The following is a 20963-nucleotide window of genomic DNA, read 5'->3' on the forward strand; positions in this document are numbered from 1 at the left end:
TGAGGCGTAGGAGTGCGCGGAGTTCCTCTGGGGTAGATGAGGGTTCCACTGCGGCTGATAGCGAGGCCTCGGCAGGGTTGTTGCAGCCCACTGGGGGAGCTCATCGTGGACTTAGGACTTACGCGGAGGTAGTGCGTGGCATACCGCCTAGTGTGGCCACTCCTGCTTTAGACGCATCTGTGTTATCTACAATTTGCGTGGCAGTTGTGTCGGCAGTAGTTCCCCTGCTAACCACCGTGCCAGATGGACAGGGTGCTGATGCTGGGTCATTGGCTACTGATGTTAAGCGGGCCCTCGCACCGGTCTTGGCCTCGATGAGTGCACCTAGAGGGCAAAGCCAGTTGTCCGGCTCAACCTGAGCGCACGCGCTTGTGACCGGGATGTTTCTCTTGTCTCCACAGCTCCAGAGACGGTAGCTGCAATGGAAAGAGCAACAGAGTCCAGAAGTCGTCAGGGTGGAGCGGAGTCAGCGACGGTGGCTGCACAGGCTGGTGAGTCTTCTTTGGACCCTGACTGTCCAGAGAGAGTGTAGGTAGCCCTGCAGGTGGAGTGGACTCTGGTACCCGGCCTTCCTCCTCCAGTGGCAGCAAGTATGCGGGTAAGGGCTCCAGCAAGCGAAGTAGGAAGAGGCGCAGACGTCGGGGGACTGATTCTTCCCTAGCTTCCACATCGTCGGAGGAGGTGTCCTCTTCTGATGGCAGGGTTCACAGGGTGAAGAGGCGAAGGCTGCGTTCGCGCCGGTATTCCAGCACTAATTCATCCCAGGTGTGCTAACACAGCGGTAATGCGCGGGTTGAGGCCCCAGGCCTGGGACTGGATCCGGAAAGGCCGTTATATTAATATATTTGCACTGACCAGTGATGACAGGAAAGCATTGCTAGCAGCAAAGAAGAAAGGTCAGGGTAGTGAGGATGCCTTTCGTTCTTATCAGAATTGGGTTAGGTGTATGCTGATTTTTGCGGCCTGTTACTTGGAGTCTCGACCTGATGAGTATATGAATTTGGTTCGCTACCAATTTCTGATTCACCTGCTATTCACTAAGTATAAGGGATATGCGTGGCGGCGCTATGATGAGGATTTTAGAAGAAAGCAGCACGGGTGCGAGGTCTACGATTTTGGTAAGAAGGATGTGGAGTTATATGTTGAAGTTACCCAAGCCTCTGGTGGATTGGCTGACAGTAATGGCGCCAAAGCCTGGTGGAAACAATCATGTTCTAGATACTCTGGCTATAGGGCAGGCCCGTCACGCGTGGGGCACGGAAAATGCTTTGCCTTTAACAATGGCCAGTGTGATTTGGGATGGAGGTGTCGTTTTCGACACTCATGCATTAGGTGCGGTGGTGGCCACGCAATCAAGGACTGCAGCAAACCAGTGGCAGGAGGGACTGCATTGCCCTCAACCCGGCAGAACCGCGGTCCATCGCCCCCCTGTTGTTCGGTAGGGCTTCCACTCCAATTAAACTGCCGGTGCTTTTGCCCAGGCCGAAGCAGAGTTTCTGCGAGCCGGTTTTGTGGACGGCTTCCCGTTACCAATAGCTGGGTCAATTCACGGTGGTTTCATGTGGAACTTGCATTCCGCGTGCAACTTTCCAGATGTTTAAAGCATAAGGTTTCGGCCGAGGTTTGTTTAGGTCGGATGGTGGGTCCCTTTCAGGAGGCCCCTATTCCGAATCTAGTGCTTTCACCGGTTGGGGTGGTTCCAAAAAAGATGGCCGGTCAGTTTAGGCTCATTCAGCATCTTTCTTATCCCCTGGGGGCATCGGTGAATGATGCTATCCCAGAGGAACATTGCTAGGTAGTTTATTTGTCTTTTGACTCTGATTTGAAGATAGTTCGATCATTCGGTAGTGGGGCGCTTATGTGCAAGTTGGATGTGGAATCGACCTTTTGCCTCCTTCATTTACACCTGTCAGCGTTTCAGTTTATGGGTTTTAATTTGGACGACGGATTTTATGTCTATAGATGTTTGCCTATGGGTTGCTCAATTTATTGTGTGAATTTTGAGCGGTTTAGTACGTTCTTACATTGGTGTCTGCAAGAGGCTACTGGGGAGCGGGGGATTACGCACTATTTGGATGATTTTCTGTTGATCGGGCCCCCATATTCAGATCGGTGTAGGAATCTTCTGAATAAGTCATTAGCATTGTTCAAGGGTTTTGGAGTTCCGATTGCTGAAGATAAGACTGAGGGTCCTACGGAGTCCTTGGTTTATTTGAGTATACAGATTGATACCCTGGCAGGTTTGTGCAGGCTTCCAGAAGATAAAGTTCAGCGTCTCCATGATGGTATCTTGTTTACGCTGGCAGCAGCCAAACTCACTCTTAAACAGGCTCAATCTCTGTACAGTATATGGCAAGAATCTGCTGTTCCCAGTACGGTCTTGGAGCTTTTTGCAGATGCAGCGGTTGCCTCTGGTTTTGGTGCTTATTTCTCGGGTAGATGGTGTGCGGCGAGCTGGCCGGAGGATTGGGTTATCAATCGCTTGATAGGGAGCATGTTGCTAGTCAAAATTTTTCCTATCATGGTGGCGTTAGAATTATGGGGTCAATGTCTGCGGAATAAGGAGGTTATATTTTGGTGTGACAACCTAGGCGCGGTCTTTGCCATAAATAGGCAGAAGTCTACTTCATGGCAGGTCCTGAGGATTCCTGCCCAAATAGTGTTTACGTGCCTGGTGAACAACATCACGTTGCGAGCCAAGCATGTTCTGGGTGTCCGTAACGAAATTGCTGATGCCCTTTCCTGTTTTGATTAGACAGGTTTTAGACAGTTGTCTCCCTCTGCACGTCTATTGGGTGATGCATGTCCTGATTATGTGTGGCAGGTTATCCACCAGGACTGGAGGACCTAGCGCACAGGTCCTTGGCTCCTGCTACATTTTCAGCCTATTTGGCTTTGTGCGAGTGCTGGAACCGTTTCCTGCTGGAAAGGTGCTTTAGGGGTAAGACCTTTCATGACTTAATTCTTGCCTCTGTGTTGCAATTTTATGTCGACGGGAAGTCGCGCGCGTATGTCGGACAGGTTCTTGCGGGCATCTCATACTTTTTGCGTCTTCGCAGGGAGAGGGACTTTACCAAGTCCTTTTTCCTCATGAGGGTGTTGAAAGGCTGGGCAAGGGTGGTCCCACCTTTGCCTGACAGAAGGCGCCCGATTGATGGTTCCTTGTTAAGGCAAATTTTGGGGTCGCTGAGGAGGATCTGCTCCTCTGACTATGAAGTTCACTTTTTCAAGATGGCATTTGTGATGGCTTATCATGGAGCGTTCAGGGTGGGCGAGCTGGTGGCGGTTTCTCGTACAGTAGTTTCGCCCATGCTGGTGAGCCATGTCGTCGTACGTCCCGACGGTTTGTGGTACAAGATTCAGCGTTCCAAGACTGATGTTGTGGGCAGTGGGTCTGAATGGGTCGGGCCAGTGTACGCAGCATTTGTCCGGTGGTTGTGGCCAGGGCTTATTTGGGCATAAGGCCCCATTCGCCTGACGGGTGACTTGTTCATAGTGACGGTTCCCTGTTGACTTGTTACCAGTTCCGGTCAGTTTTGGAGGGCTGTTGATTGGACCTGGGTCTGTCACCAGTCTATTATGTGACTCACTCTTTCCGCATCGGCGCTGCTTCAGCTGCCGCTCTGGTGTGTTGGTCCGAAGTCGATATCCGGGCACTGGGTAGGTGGAAGTCTGGTGCAGTTAGACCCTATATCAGGCCATCTCCTGGCAGTGTGCCCCTTTGAGGATTAGCTGCTCATCGCAATCACCTTTGCGATTATGGGGGCCTTGAGGAATTTTTGTTTTACCGTCGGTTCTAAATACAGCTTTTGCCAGCTGATGGATGTTTTTGCTTCAAGTCAAATTGGGTGACCCACATCCCCCCCATCCCGTACACGGTTAGGGTTTTTTCCTTTCATGTTATGCAATAGTTTACCCTTATTAATCTTATTTTACACAATTCTTTTGCAGGAAGGCGGTTAGATCCATAGATTATTTGGGTGGTTGGCCACTCCTATGTATATTGGCTTTCTGTGTCACTTGTGGACAATGATGTTGGGAATTTCCCGGAGCTGCAGCTCATTCGTTGGTTGGGGCGAAGGGGCCTCAGGTGGGATGGTTTGTGAGATTGGTTGGTGTCATCGGCAACCAGGTTTGGTTATCCTTTATTTGTTATAGTTCACGTGGGGGGCAATGACTTGATGGTTAGGTCAGGCCTTGATATTCGCTTTGAGATCTGGCGGCACTTGTTGCAGTTGATGACCGACTGACCATTCTTTACCATCATCTGGTCCCACATCGTGCCCCGGAGGGTTTGTCGAGGACCATTTAACCCAGGGGCAATTGATATGGTTCGGCGGCGGGTTAACTTGGTGGTCGGTAGGGCTGTCCTGCAACAGGGGATCTAGTTGTGACTCACTGTAGGATCTCCTTCCGGGACCAGAGGATGTACTGGTCGGATGGAGTTCACCTGTCGGAAGAAGGTTTGGTGATCTTTTTTGAGGACATGATTAGAGTATTGGTCCTGTTAGTTTCTTTAGGTTGTGGTGGCAGGTTTGGAGAAACCTGGCAGTTGGCCGGTTCAGAACGGTTATTTAACTTTTGATTTATTAAGCTTAATTTTCTTAGGTTTAGGAGTTGAGTTTTGGTTATATTTTTGATCTTTTGACTTATGGGCACCACTGTACCAGGTGGGCCCATATGCTATAGTTGACAATATCATATGTTAATCTTGGGGCTGGTGGCCCAATTTTTATTCTGTAGGGGCTGAGTTTAGCTCGGTCCTTACACGTTGTGTTGTGGTCAGGGGTAGTGGCAGGAGGTCTACCCCTGGCCATGTAGGGGCAGATGGCCCATGGTTAGGTTGGATTCTGGATGGTCGGGATGGTGGCAGAAGGTCAGTCCATAAACATCTGGGCAGAAGGCCCTCCAACATATATTGTATTATTATTTCATTTATATGTGCTTTATGTTTTTATTTCATTTGATATTTGCGTCATGTTATGTCTTTATGCACATTTTTAACCATTCTTCTCCCCGCCACCTTAGTTAAAGAGGGAGTTCGTCATCTAAGTTTAGTTTTAATAGGCCTTCCTCTCAATTAATAAAAGCCGACCCCTTTCACGCCATATTTCAGTTGTCAATGTGCCTATGTATTTACATAATGGAGTTTGAATGATGTGCGGATGCATCTGGACATGTGATGTTTAATTGGAGTAATGATTCATGTGTAAAAACTAGGAGCAGCAGGTTCTTAAATACATTAAAGGATCAACACTTGACTCAATTAGTCGAGGACCCAACTAGAGGTAAAACTATTCTGGACCTAGTTATTACCAATAATGTGGACATTTTATCAAACACTAAAGTTGGGGAGACCTTGGGAAACAGTGATCACTATATGATCACATTTGACATCAGTTTCAAGAAACATAGCTATAAGGTATCAACCAAAACATTTAACTTTAGAAAAGCTAACTTCAATATGCTGAGATGGGCACTAAACAACATTGACTGGGAAGTTTTGTTTCATGGTAAAAACACAACGGAAATGTGGGATGCTATAAAATGGTTGCTTGATTGCAATATTCACAAATTCATTCCCATGAGCGGTAAACGCAGGAGTACTAAACACAAACCAATGTGGCTTAATAAGGAGGTCAAAGAAGCAATGGCTAATAAGAGGTGGGCTTTCAAAACATTTAAATCTAATTCCAGTATTATAAGGAATGCAATAAAAGACGCAAAAACGTAATAAGAGCAGATAAAATTGTAAACGAAAAGCAAATCGCTATAGAGAGTAAAACCAATCCTAAAAAGTTTTATAAATACATAAACAGTAAAAGGTTAAAGAAGGAGAACGTAGGCCCATTAAAAGATGAATTGGGACCTTTGATAAACGATGACAAAATAAAAGCGGAAATACTGAACAATTTTTTTCCCTCAGTATTCACCGGGGAGGATCAGAAGGTGATAGTAGTGCATAACTATAGTGAAGGTAATGACTCTCGGCTTGATGCTTGTTTAAGTGAAGAAGTATGCCTGGAGAGACTAAGCAACATAAATATTAATAAATCACCAGGCCCAGATGGTTTTCATCCAAGGATTATTATGGAGCTTAGGTCACAGCTAGCAAAACCCCTATATTTGATTTTCCATAGTTCAATTAGATCGGGCATGGTACCAAAGGATTGGCGCGAAACTGAGGTAGTGCCTTTATTTAAAAAGGGAACTAAAAATAATCCTGGTAACTATAGACTAGTTAGTTTAACCTCTCTAGTGGGTAAAACATTGGAAGGCATTTTGAGGGATAGCATAGAGGATTATCTGCAGGCTACCAAGTTTATTATCAAAAGTCAGCATGGGTTTGTAAGGGACAGATCATGTCAAACTAACTTAATTAGCTTCTACGAGGAAGTGAGCTAGAATCTTGACCAGGGAAAAGCAGTGGATGTGATGTATTTAGATTTTGGAAAAGCCTTCGTTACAGTGCCTCACAGGAGACTGATCATCAAATTAAGGGAACTTGGCCTAGGATATACTATTTGTACATGGATAAGTAATTGGCTGGATATCAGAGTACAACGAGTAGTGGTCAATGGGATGTTCCCCAGCTGGGCACCAGTAGTCAGCGGAATACCGCAACGGCCCGCTACTGTTCAGTATATTTAGCAATGATCTAGAAATAGACCTGGCATCTTTGCAGATGATACTAAACTGTGTAACGTAATTAATTCAGAAGTCGATGTGGAGTCTCTACAGAATTATTTAGTTAAACTTGAAACCTGGGCGTCTAAATGAAGAATGAGGTTCAATATAGAAAAATGCAAAGTTATGCATTTTGGGACAAAAAACACACTTGCATCCTACACTCTAAATGGGGAAAATATAGGGGTAACTGTGGTAGAAAAAGATTTGGGGGTGCTCATATATAATAGGCTTAATAACAGTACACAATGTCAAAATGCAGCAACGAAGGCAAGTAAAGGTCTTGCGTGCATTAAACAGGGCATTGAGACAAGGGACGAGGATGTAATCCTGCCACTGTACAAATCATTGGTACGTCCGCATCGGGAATATTGTGTTCAATTTTGGGCACCATATTCTGAAAAAGATATAGGGGAACTAGAAAGAGTTCAAAGGCGAGCTACTAAAATGATTAAAGGGTTAGAAACACTGGAGTACGAGGAAAGGCTTACTAGGTTAAATATGTATGCACTAGAAAAGAGGCGTCTAAGAGGAGACATTATTAATATCTTCAAATATGTAAAGGGTCATTACAAGGAGTTAGCAGGGGATCTGTTTATTAAAATAACTCTGTATAGGACACATGGGCACTCGCTGAGGCTAGAGGAGAGAAAATTCTGTACACAACGTAGGAAAATGTTCTTCACGGTAAGGGCAATAAAGATTTGGAACTCCCTGCCAGAGAGGGTAATAATGGCAGACTCTGTAAATGCATTTAAAAACGGATTGGACAAATTTCTAACTGGAAAATGTATCCAGAGCTATAGCATTTAGCATAGTGACATTAATATCTGGGAGTGGTAAGAATCATAGTTGTCAATTGGTACCAAACCATTACTTCAGCAGGTGCATTATAATATGAACAGCTTAACACAGAATACAGGTTGAACCCGATGGGCATTTTGCCTCTTTTCAACCTCAATAACTATGTAACTATGTAAAGGTAATGGTAAATCATATTTGCCTACTTTCCCGTAAAGTTTGTGAAGCTCACAAATTTTCAGGTATATCTCCTGGCTCCCTCTTTAATAATGTTCACTTCACCAGTGAAGTAGACTGTCCAGGAGCTGATGATGCAATATGCAGAGAATTGCATTATAATGTCATTGCCCCCTGCTGCACAATCCTGTGAATTGCGCTATTGTACGGCAAGATGCTATGCTATAATTATGCAATTCGCTGTTACATGCCACCTCCCACACACACACCTCCCAACTGTACCTCCTTCTTTTAGATCTTCCAGGGGATAAAGTAAAGTGTGGGAAAGTATGACTTAAATGCAGAGCAAATAACAAGTTTTGGATTTTTCAAACAACACACTTGTTTGGGATGATACAGAAAGCTATAGCTAGATACAGTAGATTAAATCATATTTTACATTTGCTCATGTAACGCCACAACATGTTACTGAGAGGGATAAGTGATACATAACTTTTTGTATCCATTAAAGCTCTTTCCATGAAATCTTAATTAAACTTCTTAATTTATTTTCCTAGTTCCACCCAGCATCAAGAATGAAAACACTACAACACATTTATCATTCAATGTGGACAATGAAATACATTTGGAATGTGATGCAAAGGGAATTCCACACCCAACAATAACATGGTATAAAGATGGACACATAATTGTTCCCAGCACACATGTCATTTTCATTGAGAATGGTAAATATCTACAGATTTCTGAGGCTAAGATCACAGATTCAGGCAATTACATATGCCACGTGGCTAACCCTGTCGGACATGCAGAGAAGACATATCAAGTTGATATTTATGGTAAGTAATTTACAATGTGCATTATGTTATATGACACTGGTTTTTGAAATCTATAACCAGTAATAAATAGAAATAAAACTATGTTGTCCATAAGAGTGCATAGATTATTTAAAAAAAATATAGCATTTTAAAATATTATATTACTAGCATTTGAAACAATTACACAGTTGGGTGCTTAAAAAAAATCACAGCTAAACAGTGTGAAATAGATTATTTATCAGGAAAAACACAGATAAATGACAAATAGACCTTTTTAAGCCTTTAGTGCTAGAGATGTACACAGACCCTCATGTTTTAGCTTTGTCAAAACCACCCTCAGTGTTTTCTTTTTGTTTTGCAATTTTGTCAAAACCACCCTCAAGTGTTTTAGTTTGAATTAAGATTTAGTTTTGGGCTTTTAGATTTTTTTTTAAAATCATGTAATTTTAACCTGTTTATGTTCCTATGGTATTATTAACATCAATAACATTTCCAGTCAATTTTATATACAGGAATGGCACCTGAAATATTTCCAAAATGCAATCCAAAACACAAAATTTGGTTTCAGGAAGATCCAAAACTGGGACTTGGTTTAACTCTGAGACATTAAATTCGGTTTGGTTCGGATATTTAAATAACTGAAATACACATCTCTACTTAGTGAAACTCATCTCTCTTGTGTCCCCTGTGCTACTTGCTAGTTGAGGTCCTGCCTTTTTCCAATTTATGTTACGAAGGTCCTCGAAAAGGATGAAACAGTAATTTATTTGTAGCCACTGAAGATTCCATTTAGGAATAGGTGCTATTCATGCTCCCCCAATTATAAGAATAGTATTTCTATTGTTCAGATAAATAGACTTAAAAACATTGAGGAATGAAGTACAGGTTGAGTATCCCATAACCAAATATTCCGAAATACGGAATATTCCGAAATACAGACTTTATTGAGTGAGAGTGAGATAGTGAAACCTTTGTTTTTTGATGGTTCAATGTAAACAAACATTGTTTAATACACAAAGTTATTAAAATATTGTATTAAATGACCTTCAGGCTGTGTGTATAAGGTGTATATGAAACATAAATGAATTGTGTGAATGTAGACACACTTTGTTTAATGCACAAAGTTATAAAAAATATTGGCTAAAATTACCTTCAGGCTGTGTGTATAAGGTGTATATGTAACATAAATGCATTCTGTGCTTAGATTTAGGTCCCATCACCATGATATCTCATTATGGTATGCAATTATTCCAAAATACGGAAAAATCCCATATCCAAAATAACTCTGGTCCCAAGCATTTCGGATAAGGGATACTCAACCTGTATTAATCATATTTTGTATTGCTGACCATAGAGGCAATTTACCGTACAGTGTACACTGAGGTATCAGAGTGAGGAGCAAATAAAAAATGAGCCTAAAAAGAGCAATTTGTACCATTACAAAAACTTGGAGCAGATATAAAATGTATGGAAAGATTTATCATATGAATGAGCATGTCCAGTTTACTGTCATTCTAATTTGCTGTGTAAAAACAAAGCTGCCCAGTTCAGTACATACAAAAGCAGCCACTATGTTCTCTGCATACAAAACAAATAAATGCATTTGCATCACTTGTATTGCAATATGCATATTGCTTCTGTTTTGCTGCTTTATTGGTTATTTGCCTCTAAAAACTTGGCCTTATATGCATGCACAGTAGGGAAAATCTCCAGGAAAATGGCGCGGCAGTGATTTGCGCACCACCTAGTGCTCAGAGTCATTGTCATTGCCTGCTAGAGAGCAGGGGGCCTGGATGGACACTGCACACAGACCCCCTCCTCCTTATACTCCCCGTGCCTGATTGGAACTTAGGCCCTAGAAAAATGTGTTGACAGTCATATTGGCAGAAGCTACGAAATTAATTCTGACACACTGACAAATCGCTCCTCTTCCTCTTTGACTGCAGTCAAAAACATGCTACTCTGCATTTTTTTTTGAGAGATGCCACTTTACCTGACATTGAAAAAGTAATTTCTCATTTTTATAGAAATGTGGTATTTATATTGACCACTTAGACAATGATACACAGGCTGCTATCCAGAAACTCTTTGAAAATACTAAGTGGTATCTGCTCAGGCAAGAGATGTGTGGTTCCCTTTTCCAGAAATCTGAATCCACCTGAATTTTGTGGAACCAAACTAAAACATAGACTGGATCTCCTGAGGAGATCCAATCCACACTGAGTTAGGATCATCCTGTGGTTTGGAATTTTAATCTGAATTTCGTGTTTTGGATTGTAAAAATTACATGATTTTAGCTATTGTTATCAATGATTAGAAAATTTTCTAATCATTTTAAACTGAACCAAAAATCAAATCCAAACCAAAACACTTGAGGGTGATTTTGCCAAAACCAAAACACAACCAAAACATGAAGATGAAATCAAAATGAAATCGATAACATGGGGGTCCATGCACATCTCTAGCTCAGGCAGATGAATGCTCCCGCTTGATCTGTGTGTGGTTTTGATGTTTTGCTACCTAACTCTTGTTGAAATTTTTACTTAAATATTGTCTGGTTTGTCCTTATTGTGAATTCATATCCATGCTATTTGTTGTCTTCTTTTCCTCTCAGCCATACACGTGTTGTTTTCCCATCATATTTTGATTTTATCTATGTTTTACATCTCTTTAATACCTACTATTTGTTTGTACATACAACATTGTTAACTGACTGCTTGATATTTATTTGGCTTCTGCCAATGTTGGACTGGCCCACAGGGGTATAGTGGAAACCCCCGGCGGGCCCCACTACCTGGGGCCCGACCTTCTCCTCTAGGGATCAGGTTCCAGACTGTGCACTTGAATTATACATTGTACATGTTACCTTATACTGCACAGGACTATAGTGCATTCTCTACAGTGCATTGCTGTTATTAATCTTGTACATTTAATACATTTTCCTGCGTGCACTAGCAATATTGACTATATATAGTGTATTTTTTATAAAGGGGCCCAGACCATGCACTCTCTAATGGTTAGGCATACAGTGCCTCTGTGGCAACTGGCCACACCCCTAAGCAAGGGCTCCTATTACTGTATTCCCCGGTGGGCCCTTCATGCCCCAGTCTGACCCAGGCTTCAGCCATTTCATACGTAAAGTTTATACCTAATATTTGTTTATTTCTCCTGTTATGATTGACCACTGATACAGGTACAGTATGTTGTATGTGATTCAATATGTGATAATTTTCATATAAACAGTGTTTAAAAAGCTGTTCGTATAAATCAAAATGTATTGATGGATTTATAGGACAACGGTTTGTTGCCTCTGGTGTGTTCCTTGGCATAATTCTGTGTAACAGTTTTGTAAACATGTTTTCTCTTTACATATTTTGTTTACAAGTTCCAGCTTCAGTTGATGGAGAATTTAGCAAACCTCATGGTAAAAAGGTCATCGCTGGTACCCCACTTATACTGGAGTGTAAAGCCAGTGGCCATCCAGTACCTTTAATAACCTGGCTAAAAGAAGGAGTGCCTATCCAGACAAATGGCAACATTCGTCTTCTGTATAGTGGCAAACAACTGGAGATAAAAACAACTGAGGAGTATGACCATGGGCAATATACTTGTGTGGCTACTAATATAGCCGGAGAAGCTCAAATAAAATATGATGTTAGTGTTTTAGGTTAGTAAAAATATACTATATGAGTTATATTCGCATTTAAAGTAAGTAATATCAGATTACTTTATTTCATATATTTCTATTGTTGGCTTGCAAGCAGGGATGTGGTTCAATACATCTACAGTCACAAAAACTACAGTCAATAGGTTGACCCCAAATGATTATCAGGTCAAAAGGTCGACATGGAAATGGTTAACTAAAAAGGGCAACACAATTTTAGTTTTCACTGTTTTCACAGAAAAAAAACATTAGTGTACTGCTTCACTCGCCTCATTTCGGGCAAAGTGCATCGCTCTGCTACCACAGTGCTCAGCACATGTTATTATTCCTAATGGTAGTCCACATGGATGGTAATAGATTAAAAAGTTGAAAAAAAAAACTTTTGTCGACATTTGGAGCCAGATGTAATGAAGTCCGAGGGGTATATTTACTAAGGTTCCGATTTTGTACAAGTTTTTTTTTTTTTTTCTAAGTGTCATCTTGGGAATTTACTAAACACAAATCTCGGCAGTATTGGGGCTATTCGTATTTTTTTCCCTGGCTGAGTTCACAATACGAATGAATAGATCATTGGTCAAACACGCCTGTTATTTGATACAACTCGGTAATTTACTAACTATTCGTATTCTCAATCACTGCCGACAATAGCCAAACACTGCCGGGAAAATATAGAAATCGTAAAAAAAACCACACTTAAAATAGACCTGCTTTTTGGTGGCGTGTTCAGATAGTCACGCACGGATCAGTGAGATCCGTGCTTGCTTATCTGTGGAAAGGGTTCTGAAAGAGTTAAAAATCTGGAAAAAAAATTGCGCGGGGTCCCCCCTCCTAAGTATAACCAGCCTCTGGCTCTTTGAGCCGGACCTGGTTGTTTAAATACCGGGGGGAAAATGACTGGGGTCCACCTGTATTTAGACAACCAGCACCGGGCTCTTGGGCCGGCCCTGGTTCCAAAAATACAGGGGACAAAAGACGTAGGGGTCCCCCGTATTTTTAAAATCAGCACCGGGCTCCACTAGCCGAAAAGATAATGCCACAGCCGGGGGACACTTTTATATAGGTCCCCCCCACCAAACTAGTCACCCCTGGCTGGGGTTCCATGGAGGAGTGGGGACCCCTTAAATCAAGGGGTCCCCCCTTCAGGCACCCAAGGGGTGAAGCCCGAGGCTGCCCCCCCATCCCTGGGCGGTGGATGGGGGGCTGATAGCCTTTGTGTAAAAAATAAAGAATATTTTTTTTGTCATAGAACTACAAGTCCCAGCAAGCCTCCCTCGCAAGCTGGTACTTAGAGAACCACAAGTACCAGCATGTGGGGAAATAACAGGGCCGCTGGTACCTGTAGTTCTACAACAACAAAAAATACCTAAATAAAAACACAACACACACACCTTGAGAGTAAAACTTTAATTAACATACATGCACACTTACACTCTCACACATACTTACCTAGTGTCCCACGGAGCCCCTCGGTCCCCTTGTCAACGTAGAATCCAATTGGAAAGCTGTAAAAAAAAATCAAAAGATGAGGAAATGCGCTTAGAAACTTTATGCCAGCAATTAGAAACACAATATATTCTTACTCACCTGCAATCTGATAGGATATTATGGCAAGATGCACAAAGGGAACAGTCAGACTATTTATTTGAGAAGTCCAAGTGTAGACTCCTTTTCTCTGGGCATGAAACGATATTTTCAAGCTGAAATGAATGGTAGTTATTTAGCTTTCTTGGCTCGAGCGTAGTCTAACAGTAATGTAATTCAATGTGTGAAGAACTCTAGTGGTCGACATTGCTATTCTGGAGCTGAGGTGGCGTGAACATTCCGCGATTATTATTCATTATTATATGCTTCACGGGCCTCCTACTCCACTGAACAACAAAGGGAATATTTGACTCAGATTGAGCTGCCCTGCTTGTCTCGGGAGGATGCTGAGGCCTTGGATGCAGTGTGATGAGCGGATTCGGCTCAGGCTGCGGTCTCGTCTCTCCCGACATCAAAAGCCCCTGGATGTGATGGACTTCCAGTTGAGGTGTATAAAAAATATAAGGAATTTTTGACCCCCTACCTCCTGGAATTATTTAGTTTATTACTTGAGGGAGGAACTCTTTTTCATTCTATGTCTGAGGCTAATATTATTCTTTTACTAAAATCAGGGAAGACCCCATTACCAGAGTCTTACCGACCCATTTCCCTTTTAACTACTGATGTCAAGATATTGGCAAAGATTTTGGCAACTCGACTAAATTTAATAATTCACCCTGATCAGACAGGGTTTATGTCGGGTAAGTCCACCGCCCAAAACCTGCGTAGACTGTTTTGCCACCTGCAGAGACACAATTTGGTGGAGTCTGAGGTGGTGGTGGTGTCTCTTGATGCAGCCAAGCTGGTGGTGGAGTGGATGTATTTGTGGGAAGTGCTCAAGAAATTTGCTTTCGGGCCGCGATTTATTCGTTTTCTCCAGGTACTATATTCCTCACCTATGGCTCGTGTGACGATGAATGGATTTACCTCAGAAGCCTTTGCATTGGAGAGAGGCACCCGACAGGGTTGCCCTCTATCTCCTGCACTATTTGCAATAGCTGTGGAACCATTGGCTGGCTTGTTGCGCACTAATAAGAGGATCAAGGGACTTAAAATTGGGGACAATGTGGATGTAGTAGCTTTATATGCATACGATATGCTCCTCTTCCTGCAAGACTCTAAAGACTCATTACAGAATATGCTTCAAGTAGTTGATAGATTTGGTGTTTTTTCGGGTCTGTTGATTAATTGGGATAAGTCGCATATTCTCCCCATCTCCGGTCTTTTTCCAGAAGACATACAAGAAGCACACCCTTTACAATGGACACTACGGTTCAAGTACCTTGGTATTTGGATCACACCCAGGGCAGTAGATTATGTGACCCAAAATATTGATCCCATTATGGTAACATTTAAGGAGAGGGCTCACGCATGGAGAAAATTACCTTTATCTGTACTAGGCCGCATCAATCTATTTAAAATGGTGATGCAACCCAACTTTTTATATGCTCTCTCCCCAATCTATATCCCAAAAAAGATATTTAATGTAATTCAGGATATCCTGTCATCATTTGTTTGGGGCAACAGGCCAGCATGAGTCTCTATTAAAACACTATATAGACCACAGTCTCTGGGGCGAGTAGGTCTTCCTAACTTGAGACTTTATTATGTTGCTGCACAACTGTCCCATCAGTCTGGATGGACTGTAGACTCTGTGGACTTGACTATGGTGGGATTCCTGGCTGAGCGGGTGGAGTGTTCTCTTACTTTTTCCCTCTCTCCCCTTCAGTTTCTTCTCACTGACCTATCAGCTACTAGTTTGCCTCCTTTGTTGCGTCAGGCCTTATTGATCTGGTGCTATGCACATACCCTCTACGATTGGTCCGGTCAGGGTAAATGCGCTCCACTATGGTTTAATAACTCATACTCGGAGTTATGTAAGTTATCATTAGATAATATATGGATTATTAAAGGAGTACTATCAGTGGGCCAATTGTATCATGAGGGAGTATTCAAATCCTTTCAACAATTAAAAGAGGAATTTAATATTCCTAATACTGCTCTGTTCAGATACCTCCAGCTAAGACACGCTGTGCAAGCCCAATTTCCCCAAGGTTCATTGGTGATCTCAGATTCACCTGTTAAACGCTGTTGTCTACTCTAGGCCAGAGAGGGAAAATATCTGCCACATTATCTGTTATGAATGATAGACTCAACCCGGACCAATTAAATGGTCTCCGCTCCAAGTGGGAGTTGGATCTGGGACCCCTATCTAATGAACAATGGCTCCAAATAATTGGATCTCTTAAATATACTACACCCTGTATCAGATATAGGCAGGTGTTTTACTATGTTTTACACAGAATATATCATACTCCTGTATCTATGCAGAGGGCCGGTCTCAGAGATAATTCCCTATGTCCGAAATGCAAGGCTGCTGATGCTGGGTTCTGGCACCTACTATGGGATGTCTTGCGATTTCTATTTTCTGGAGAGATGTGTGGCAGGATATGATTCTGACTACTCCTTCCCTTCCTGCTTTAAATCCTAACATATGCATGTTTGGTCTGGACCTTGAGGAGACACACTCGGTCACAATATATAAATACGTCCTCTGTCTTACTACTTTAGCTAAAGTTATTATAGCAAGGGTTTGGTTTTCAGCTGCTTCACCCAACATATGTCAGTGGAGGGCGCTGGTTAATGATGTGGCCAGACACGAGCGAAATAGGTACAAAACACGCAGATCTATTTCTAGATTTATGGAGAAGTGGGAAGGTTGGTGCAGTTCTAGACTGGGCAGACCTGAATTGTGTATGTAGAGTACTCTAATTATACGAAGAGATAATGGACATCCACTCTAATGTCTGCTCGAACCAGTTAATATCTCGCTACTATGCTATAGAGGGATGCTATAGGTACTATGCTTGCATTTGTTGAAGTCTTTTACTACATGTTATAGGGATGTAAAATAATACCACAGAAACACACATGCAGATCTTGTTTTCTTTTCAATATATTTGTTTATTGATGGCGCATGTCATGGTTATTGTTTTTGTTTATATGTATTGTTCTGTACTTTGAAAAACTTAATGAAAAACTACATGATTAAAAAACAAAACAAAAAAAAACAAAATACTCACCTATTTTCCAGTGATGATTAGTCCTCTTCGTTCCATGTAGTAATCCAGGGGGTTAAAAAAAAAAAAAACCCGGATCAACGCACTAAAGGGATTCCATGTTTACACATTGAAACCCCTTTTCTCATACGTCCTAGAGGATGCTGGGGTTGCTTCAAGAACCATGGGGTATAGACAGGATCTGCAGGAGACATGGGCGCTTTAAGACTTTAAATAGGTGTGAACTGGCTCCTCCCTCAATGCCCCTCCTCCAGACTCCAGTTAGATTCTGTGCCCAGTGAGACTGGATGCACACTGAGGAGCTCTCCAGAGTTTCTCAGAAAAAAGACTTTGTTAGGTTTATTATTTTCAGGGAGACCTACTGGTAACAGGCTCCCTGCATCGTGGGACTGAGGGGAGAGAAGCAGACCTACTTCTGTGAGTTCAAAGGCTCTGCTTCTTAGGCTACAGGACACCATTAGCTCCAGAGGGTTCGATCACTTGGTCTTCCTAGCTGCTTGTTCCTGGAGCCGCGCCGTCACCCCCCTTGCAGAGCCAGAAGACAGAAGCCGGGTGAGTAAAAGAAGATCAGAAGACTTCAGTGACGGCAGAAGACGGCTTTTGAGGTACCGCGCAGCGCGCCATGCTCCCTCATACAGAACGGCACTGCAGGGTGCAGGGTGCAGGGGGGGGAGGGGCGGGCGCCCTGGGCAGCATAAATCCTCAAATAGCAACTGGCAGAAGTGTTTAAAGTGCCTGGGCACTAATTACAGACCCCCGCCAGTATAAAGATGTAAAATTAAGCGGGACTGAAGCGCTCCTTTAAGGGGGCGTGGCTTAGCCCTCACAGCACTGATCAGCGCCATTTTCTCTTCACTGAAGCTGCAGAGATGCTGAGCCTGGCCTCCCACACTGCTGTACAAGTAACGGTGCAAAACGGGGGGGGGGGGGGGGGGCACAAGAGATTTGGTGCTAACTATTTGAAAGTAAAAGCGCTAACAGGTCTGGGGAGTATTTTACTTGTTTCAGAACCGGGATAGGCGCTGGGTTGTGAGCTGGCAGAACTCCCTCTGTGTTTCTCTAACAGGCTTTGTTGTGGGTCTGTCTCCTATAGCCCCAGTGTGGTTGTGGGTGTCGGTACATGTGTGTCGACATGTCTGAAGCTGAGTGCTCTTCCCAGGAGGAGGCTGGAGTGGGGACAGAAAAGGCTGTGGGAGTGACCGTGTCGGCACCGCCGACGGCTGATTGGGTAAATATGTTGACTGTTTTGAATGCAAATGTGGCTCGGTTGACTAAGAGATTAGATAAATCTGAGTCTAAAAACCAGACATGGAGGAAATCCATGGAGGATGCATTGTCACAAGCTCAAACCCCTTCGGGGTCACAGAAACGTGCATTTACCCAGATAGCAGATACGGATACCGACACGGACTCCAGTGTCGACTATAGTGATGCCAGATTGAATCCTAAACTGGCTAAGAGCATTCATGCATGATTGTGGCGATAAAAGAAGTGTTGCATATAACAGAGGACCCTGCTGTTCCTGATACTAGGGTCTGTATGTATAAAGGAAAGAAACCTGAGGTAACGTTTCCTCCCTCTCATGAACTGAACGCTCTTTTTGAAAAGGCTTGGGCAAATCCTGACAAGAAGGTACAGGTTCCCAAAAGAATTCCAGTGGCATATCCGTTTCCTTCTGGGGACAGGGAAAAGTGGGAGTCAACCCCCATGGTAGACAAAGCGCTGTCGCGTCTATCCAAAAAGGTGGCACTTCCGTCTCCTGACACGGCAGCCCTAAAGGATCCTGCGGATCGTAAGCAGAAATATACACTAAAATCCATTTATGTCACTACGGGTTCGCTACTCAGGCCTGCCGTTGCTTCGGCATGGGTGAGTAGCGCTATTGAAAAGTGGGCAAATAACTTGTCATCTGAAATACATACCCTAGACAGGGATAGCGTGCTTTTGACTCTGGGTCAGGGATGCTGCAGCATATTTAAAATAAGCTGTAAGGGATATTGGCCTTTTGGGATCAAGGCCCAATGCCTTGGCAATCTCAGCTAGGAGAGGATTGTGGATTCATCAATGGAATGCTGATGCTGACTGTAAAGAGGCGATGGAGTCTTTACTGTTTAACGGTAGTGTCTTGTTTGGTGACGGCCTCACTGACCTGGTATCTACGGCTACCGCGGGTAAGTCGTCATTTTTACCTTATGTTGCTGCACAACAGAAGAAAATGCCCCACTACCAGATGCAGTCCTTTTGGCCCAATAAATACAAAAAAGGATGAGGTCCTCCTTCCTTGCTGCGAGAGGAAGAGGAAGGGGAAAAAGGTCACAGACTGTGGCAAGTTCCCAAGAGCCGGCTTCTACCAAATCCACCGCATGACGCTGGGGCTCCTCTGCGGGAGTCCGCACTGGTGGGGGCACGTCTCAAACTCTTCAGTCAGGTCTGGGTGCACTCGGACCTGGATCCTTGGATATTAGAAATAGTAACCCAAGGGTACAAATTAGAGTTTCAAGACTTGCCCCCTCACCGATTTTTCAAATCGGCCTTGCCAGCTTTTCTTCTAGAAAGGGAGGTAGTATGCACTGCAATACTAAAGCTGTGTCAAAATCAAGTCATTGTTATGGTACCCCCGTCACAACAGGGGGAGGGCTTTTATTCGAGTCTGTTCATGGTCCCGAAGCCAGACGGCTCAGTCAGACCGATTCTGAGCCTAAAATCCCTCAATTTCTTTTTCTAAAATTTTTTTAAATTCAAGATGGAATCTCTCCGAGCAGTGATCTCCAGTCTGGAGGGGGTGGGGGGGATTTTATGGTGTCGGTCGACATAAAGGATGCCTACTTACACGCCGCCATATATCCTCCACATCAGGCATACCTGAGGTTTGCTGTTCAGGATTGTCATTACCAATTTCAGACGTTGCCGTTTGGTCTGTCCACGGCTCCGAGGATTTTCACCAAGGTTATGGCGGAAATTATGGTTCTCCTGCGCAAGCAGGGAATCACAATTATCCTGTACTTGGACGATCTCCTCATAAAGGCGAGATCCAAGGAGCAATTGATGAAAAATGTTGCGCTATCGCTGACGATTCTGCAACAACATGGTTGGCTCCTAAACTTGCCAAAATCACAGTTGGTTCCGACGACACGGCTGTCGTTCCTGGGCATGATTCTGGATACAGAATTACAGAGAGTTTTTCTTCCAGTGGAAAAGGCTCTGTAAATACAGAACATGGTAAAACAGATTCTGAAACCGGAGTGTCGAGTCTTCAATGCACTCGGTTGCAGGGGAACATGGTGGCGGCCTACGAGGCCATTCAGTATGGCAGGTGTTTCTGTGGGACCTGTTGGACAAGTGGTCCGGGTCTCACCTAGACATGCACCGGAAAATAATCCCATCTTCCAGGACCAGGATCTCCCTCCTGTGGTGGCTGCACAGTTCTCACCTTCTGGAGGGACGCAGGTTCGGGATTCAGGATTGGATCCTGGTGACCACAGATGCAAGTCTCCGAGGCTGGGGAGCAGTCACACAGGGGAGAAATTTTCAGGGAAAATGGTCAAGCCAGGAAGCTTGTCTGCACATAAACATTCTGGAATTAAGGGCCATTTACAACGGCATTCTGCAAGCGGAACATCTTCTTTGCGGTCTGCCCGTCTTGATTCAGTCAGACAATATAACAGCAGTGGCGTACATAAACCGCGGAACAAGGAGCAGAGCGGTGATAGCTGAGGCCACAAAAGTTCTTCGCTGGGCGGAGAGACATGCAAGCGCTCTGTCAGCAGTCTTCATTCCAGGAGTGGACAACTGGGAAGCAGACTTCCTCAGCAGACACGATCTCCATCCAGGAGAGTGGGGTCTTCATCAAGAGGTCTTTGCAGAAGTGACAAGTTGCTGGGGAATTCCTCAAATAGACATGATGGCGTCCCGCCTCAACAAGAAACTTCAGAGATATTGTTCCAGGTCAAGGGACCCTCAAGCAATAGCGGTGGACGCCCTAGTGACACCGTGGGTGTTTCCGTCGGTCTATGTGTTCCCTCCACTTCCACTCATTCCAAAGGTGATAAGGATTATAAGAAGAACAAGGGTTCAGGTGATACTCATTGTTTCAGACTGGCCAAGGAGGGCCTGGTATCCAGATCTTCATGAGTTGCTCATAGAAGATCCCTGGCCTCT

At 43.7% G+C, this 20963-nt stretch overlaps 1 protein-coding gene across 3 annotated transcripts in view; it reads left to right on the plus strand.

Moving 5' to 3' along the window:
* The window catches only part of HMCN1 (hemicentin 1), a 1072092-nt gene that overhangs the window by 299748 nt on the left and 751381 nt on the right, over positions 1-20963 (plus strand). For all 3 annotated transcript variants that reach the window (XM_063940215.1, XM_063940214.1, XM_063940213.1), the window contains 2 exons: positions 8223-8501; positions 11866-12147. In XM_063940215.1, the coding sequence (XP_063796285.1) occupies positions 8223-8501; positions 11866-12147 (561 nt within the window). The remainder of the gene's footprint in view (positions 1-8222; positions 8502-11865; positions 12148-20963) is intronic.

Source organism: Pseudophryne corroboree, chromosome 9 (assembly GCF_028390025.1).
Source record: "Pseudophryne corroboree isolate aPseCor3 chromosome 9, aPseCor3.hap2, whole genome shotgun sequence".
NCBI classification, from domain to species: Eukaryota; Metazoa; Chordata; class Amphibia; order Anura; family Myobatrachidae; genus Pseudophryne; species Pseudophryne corroboree.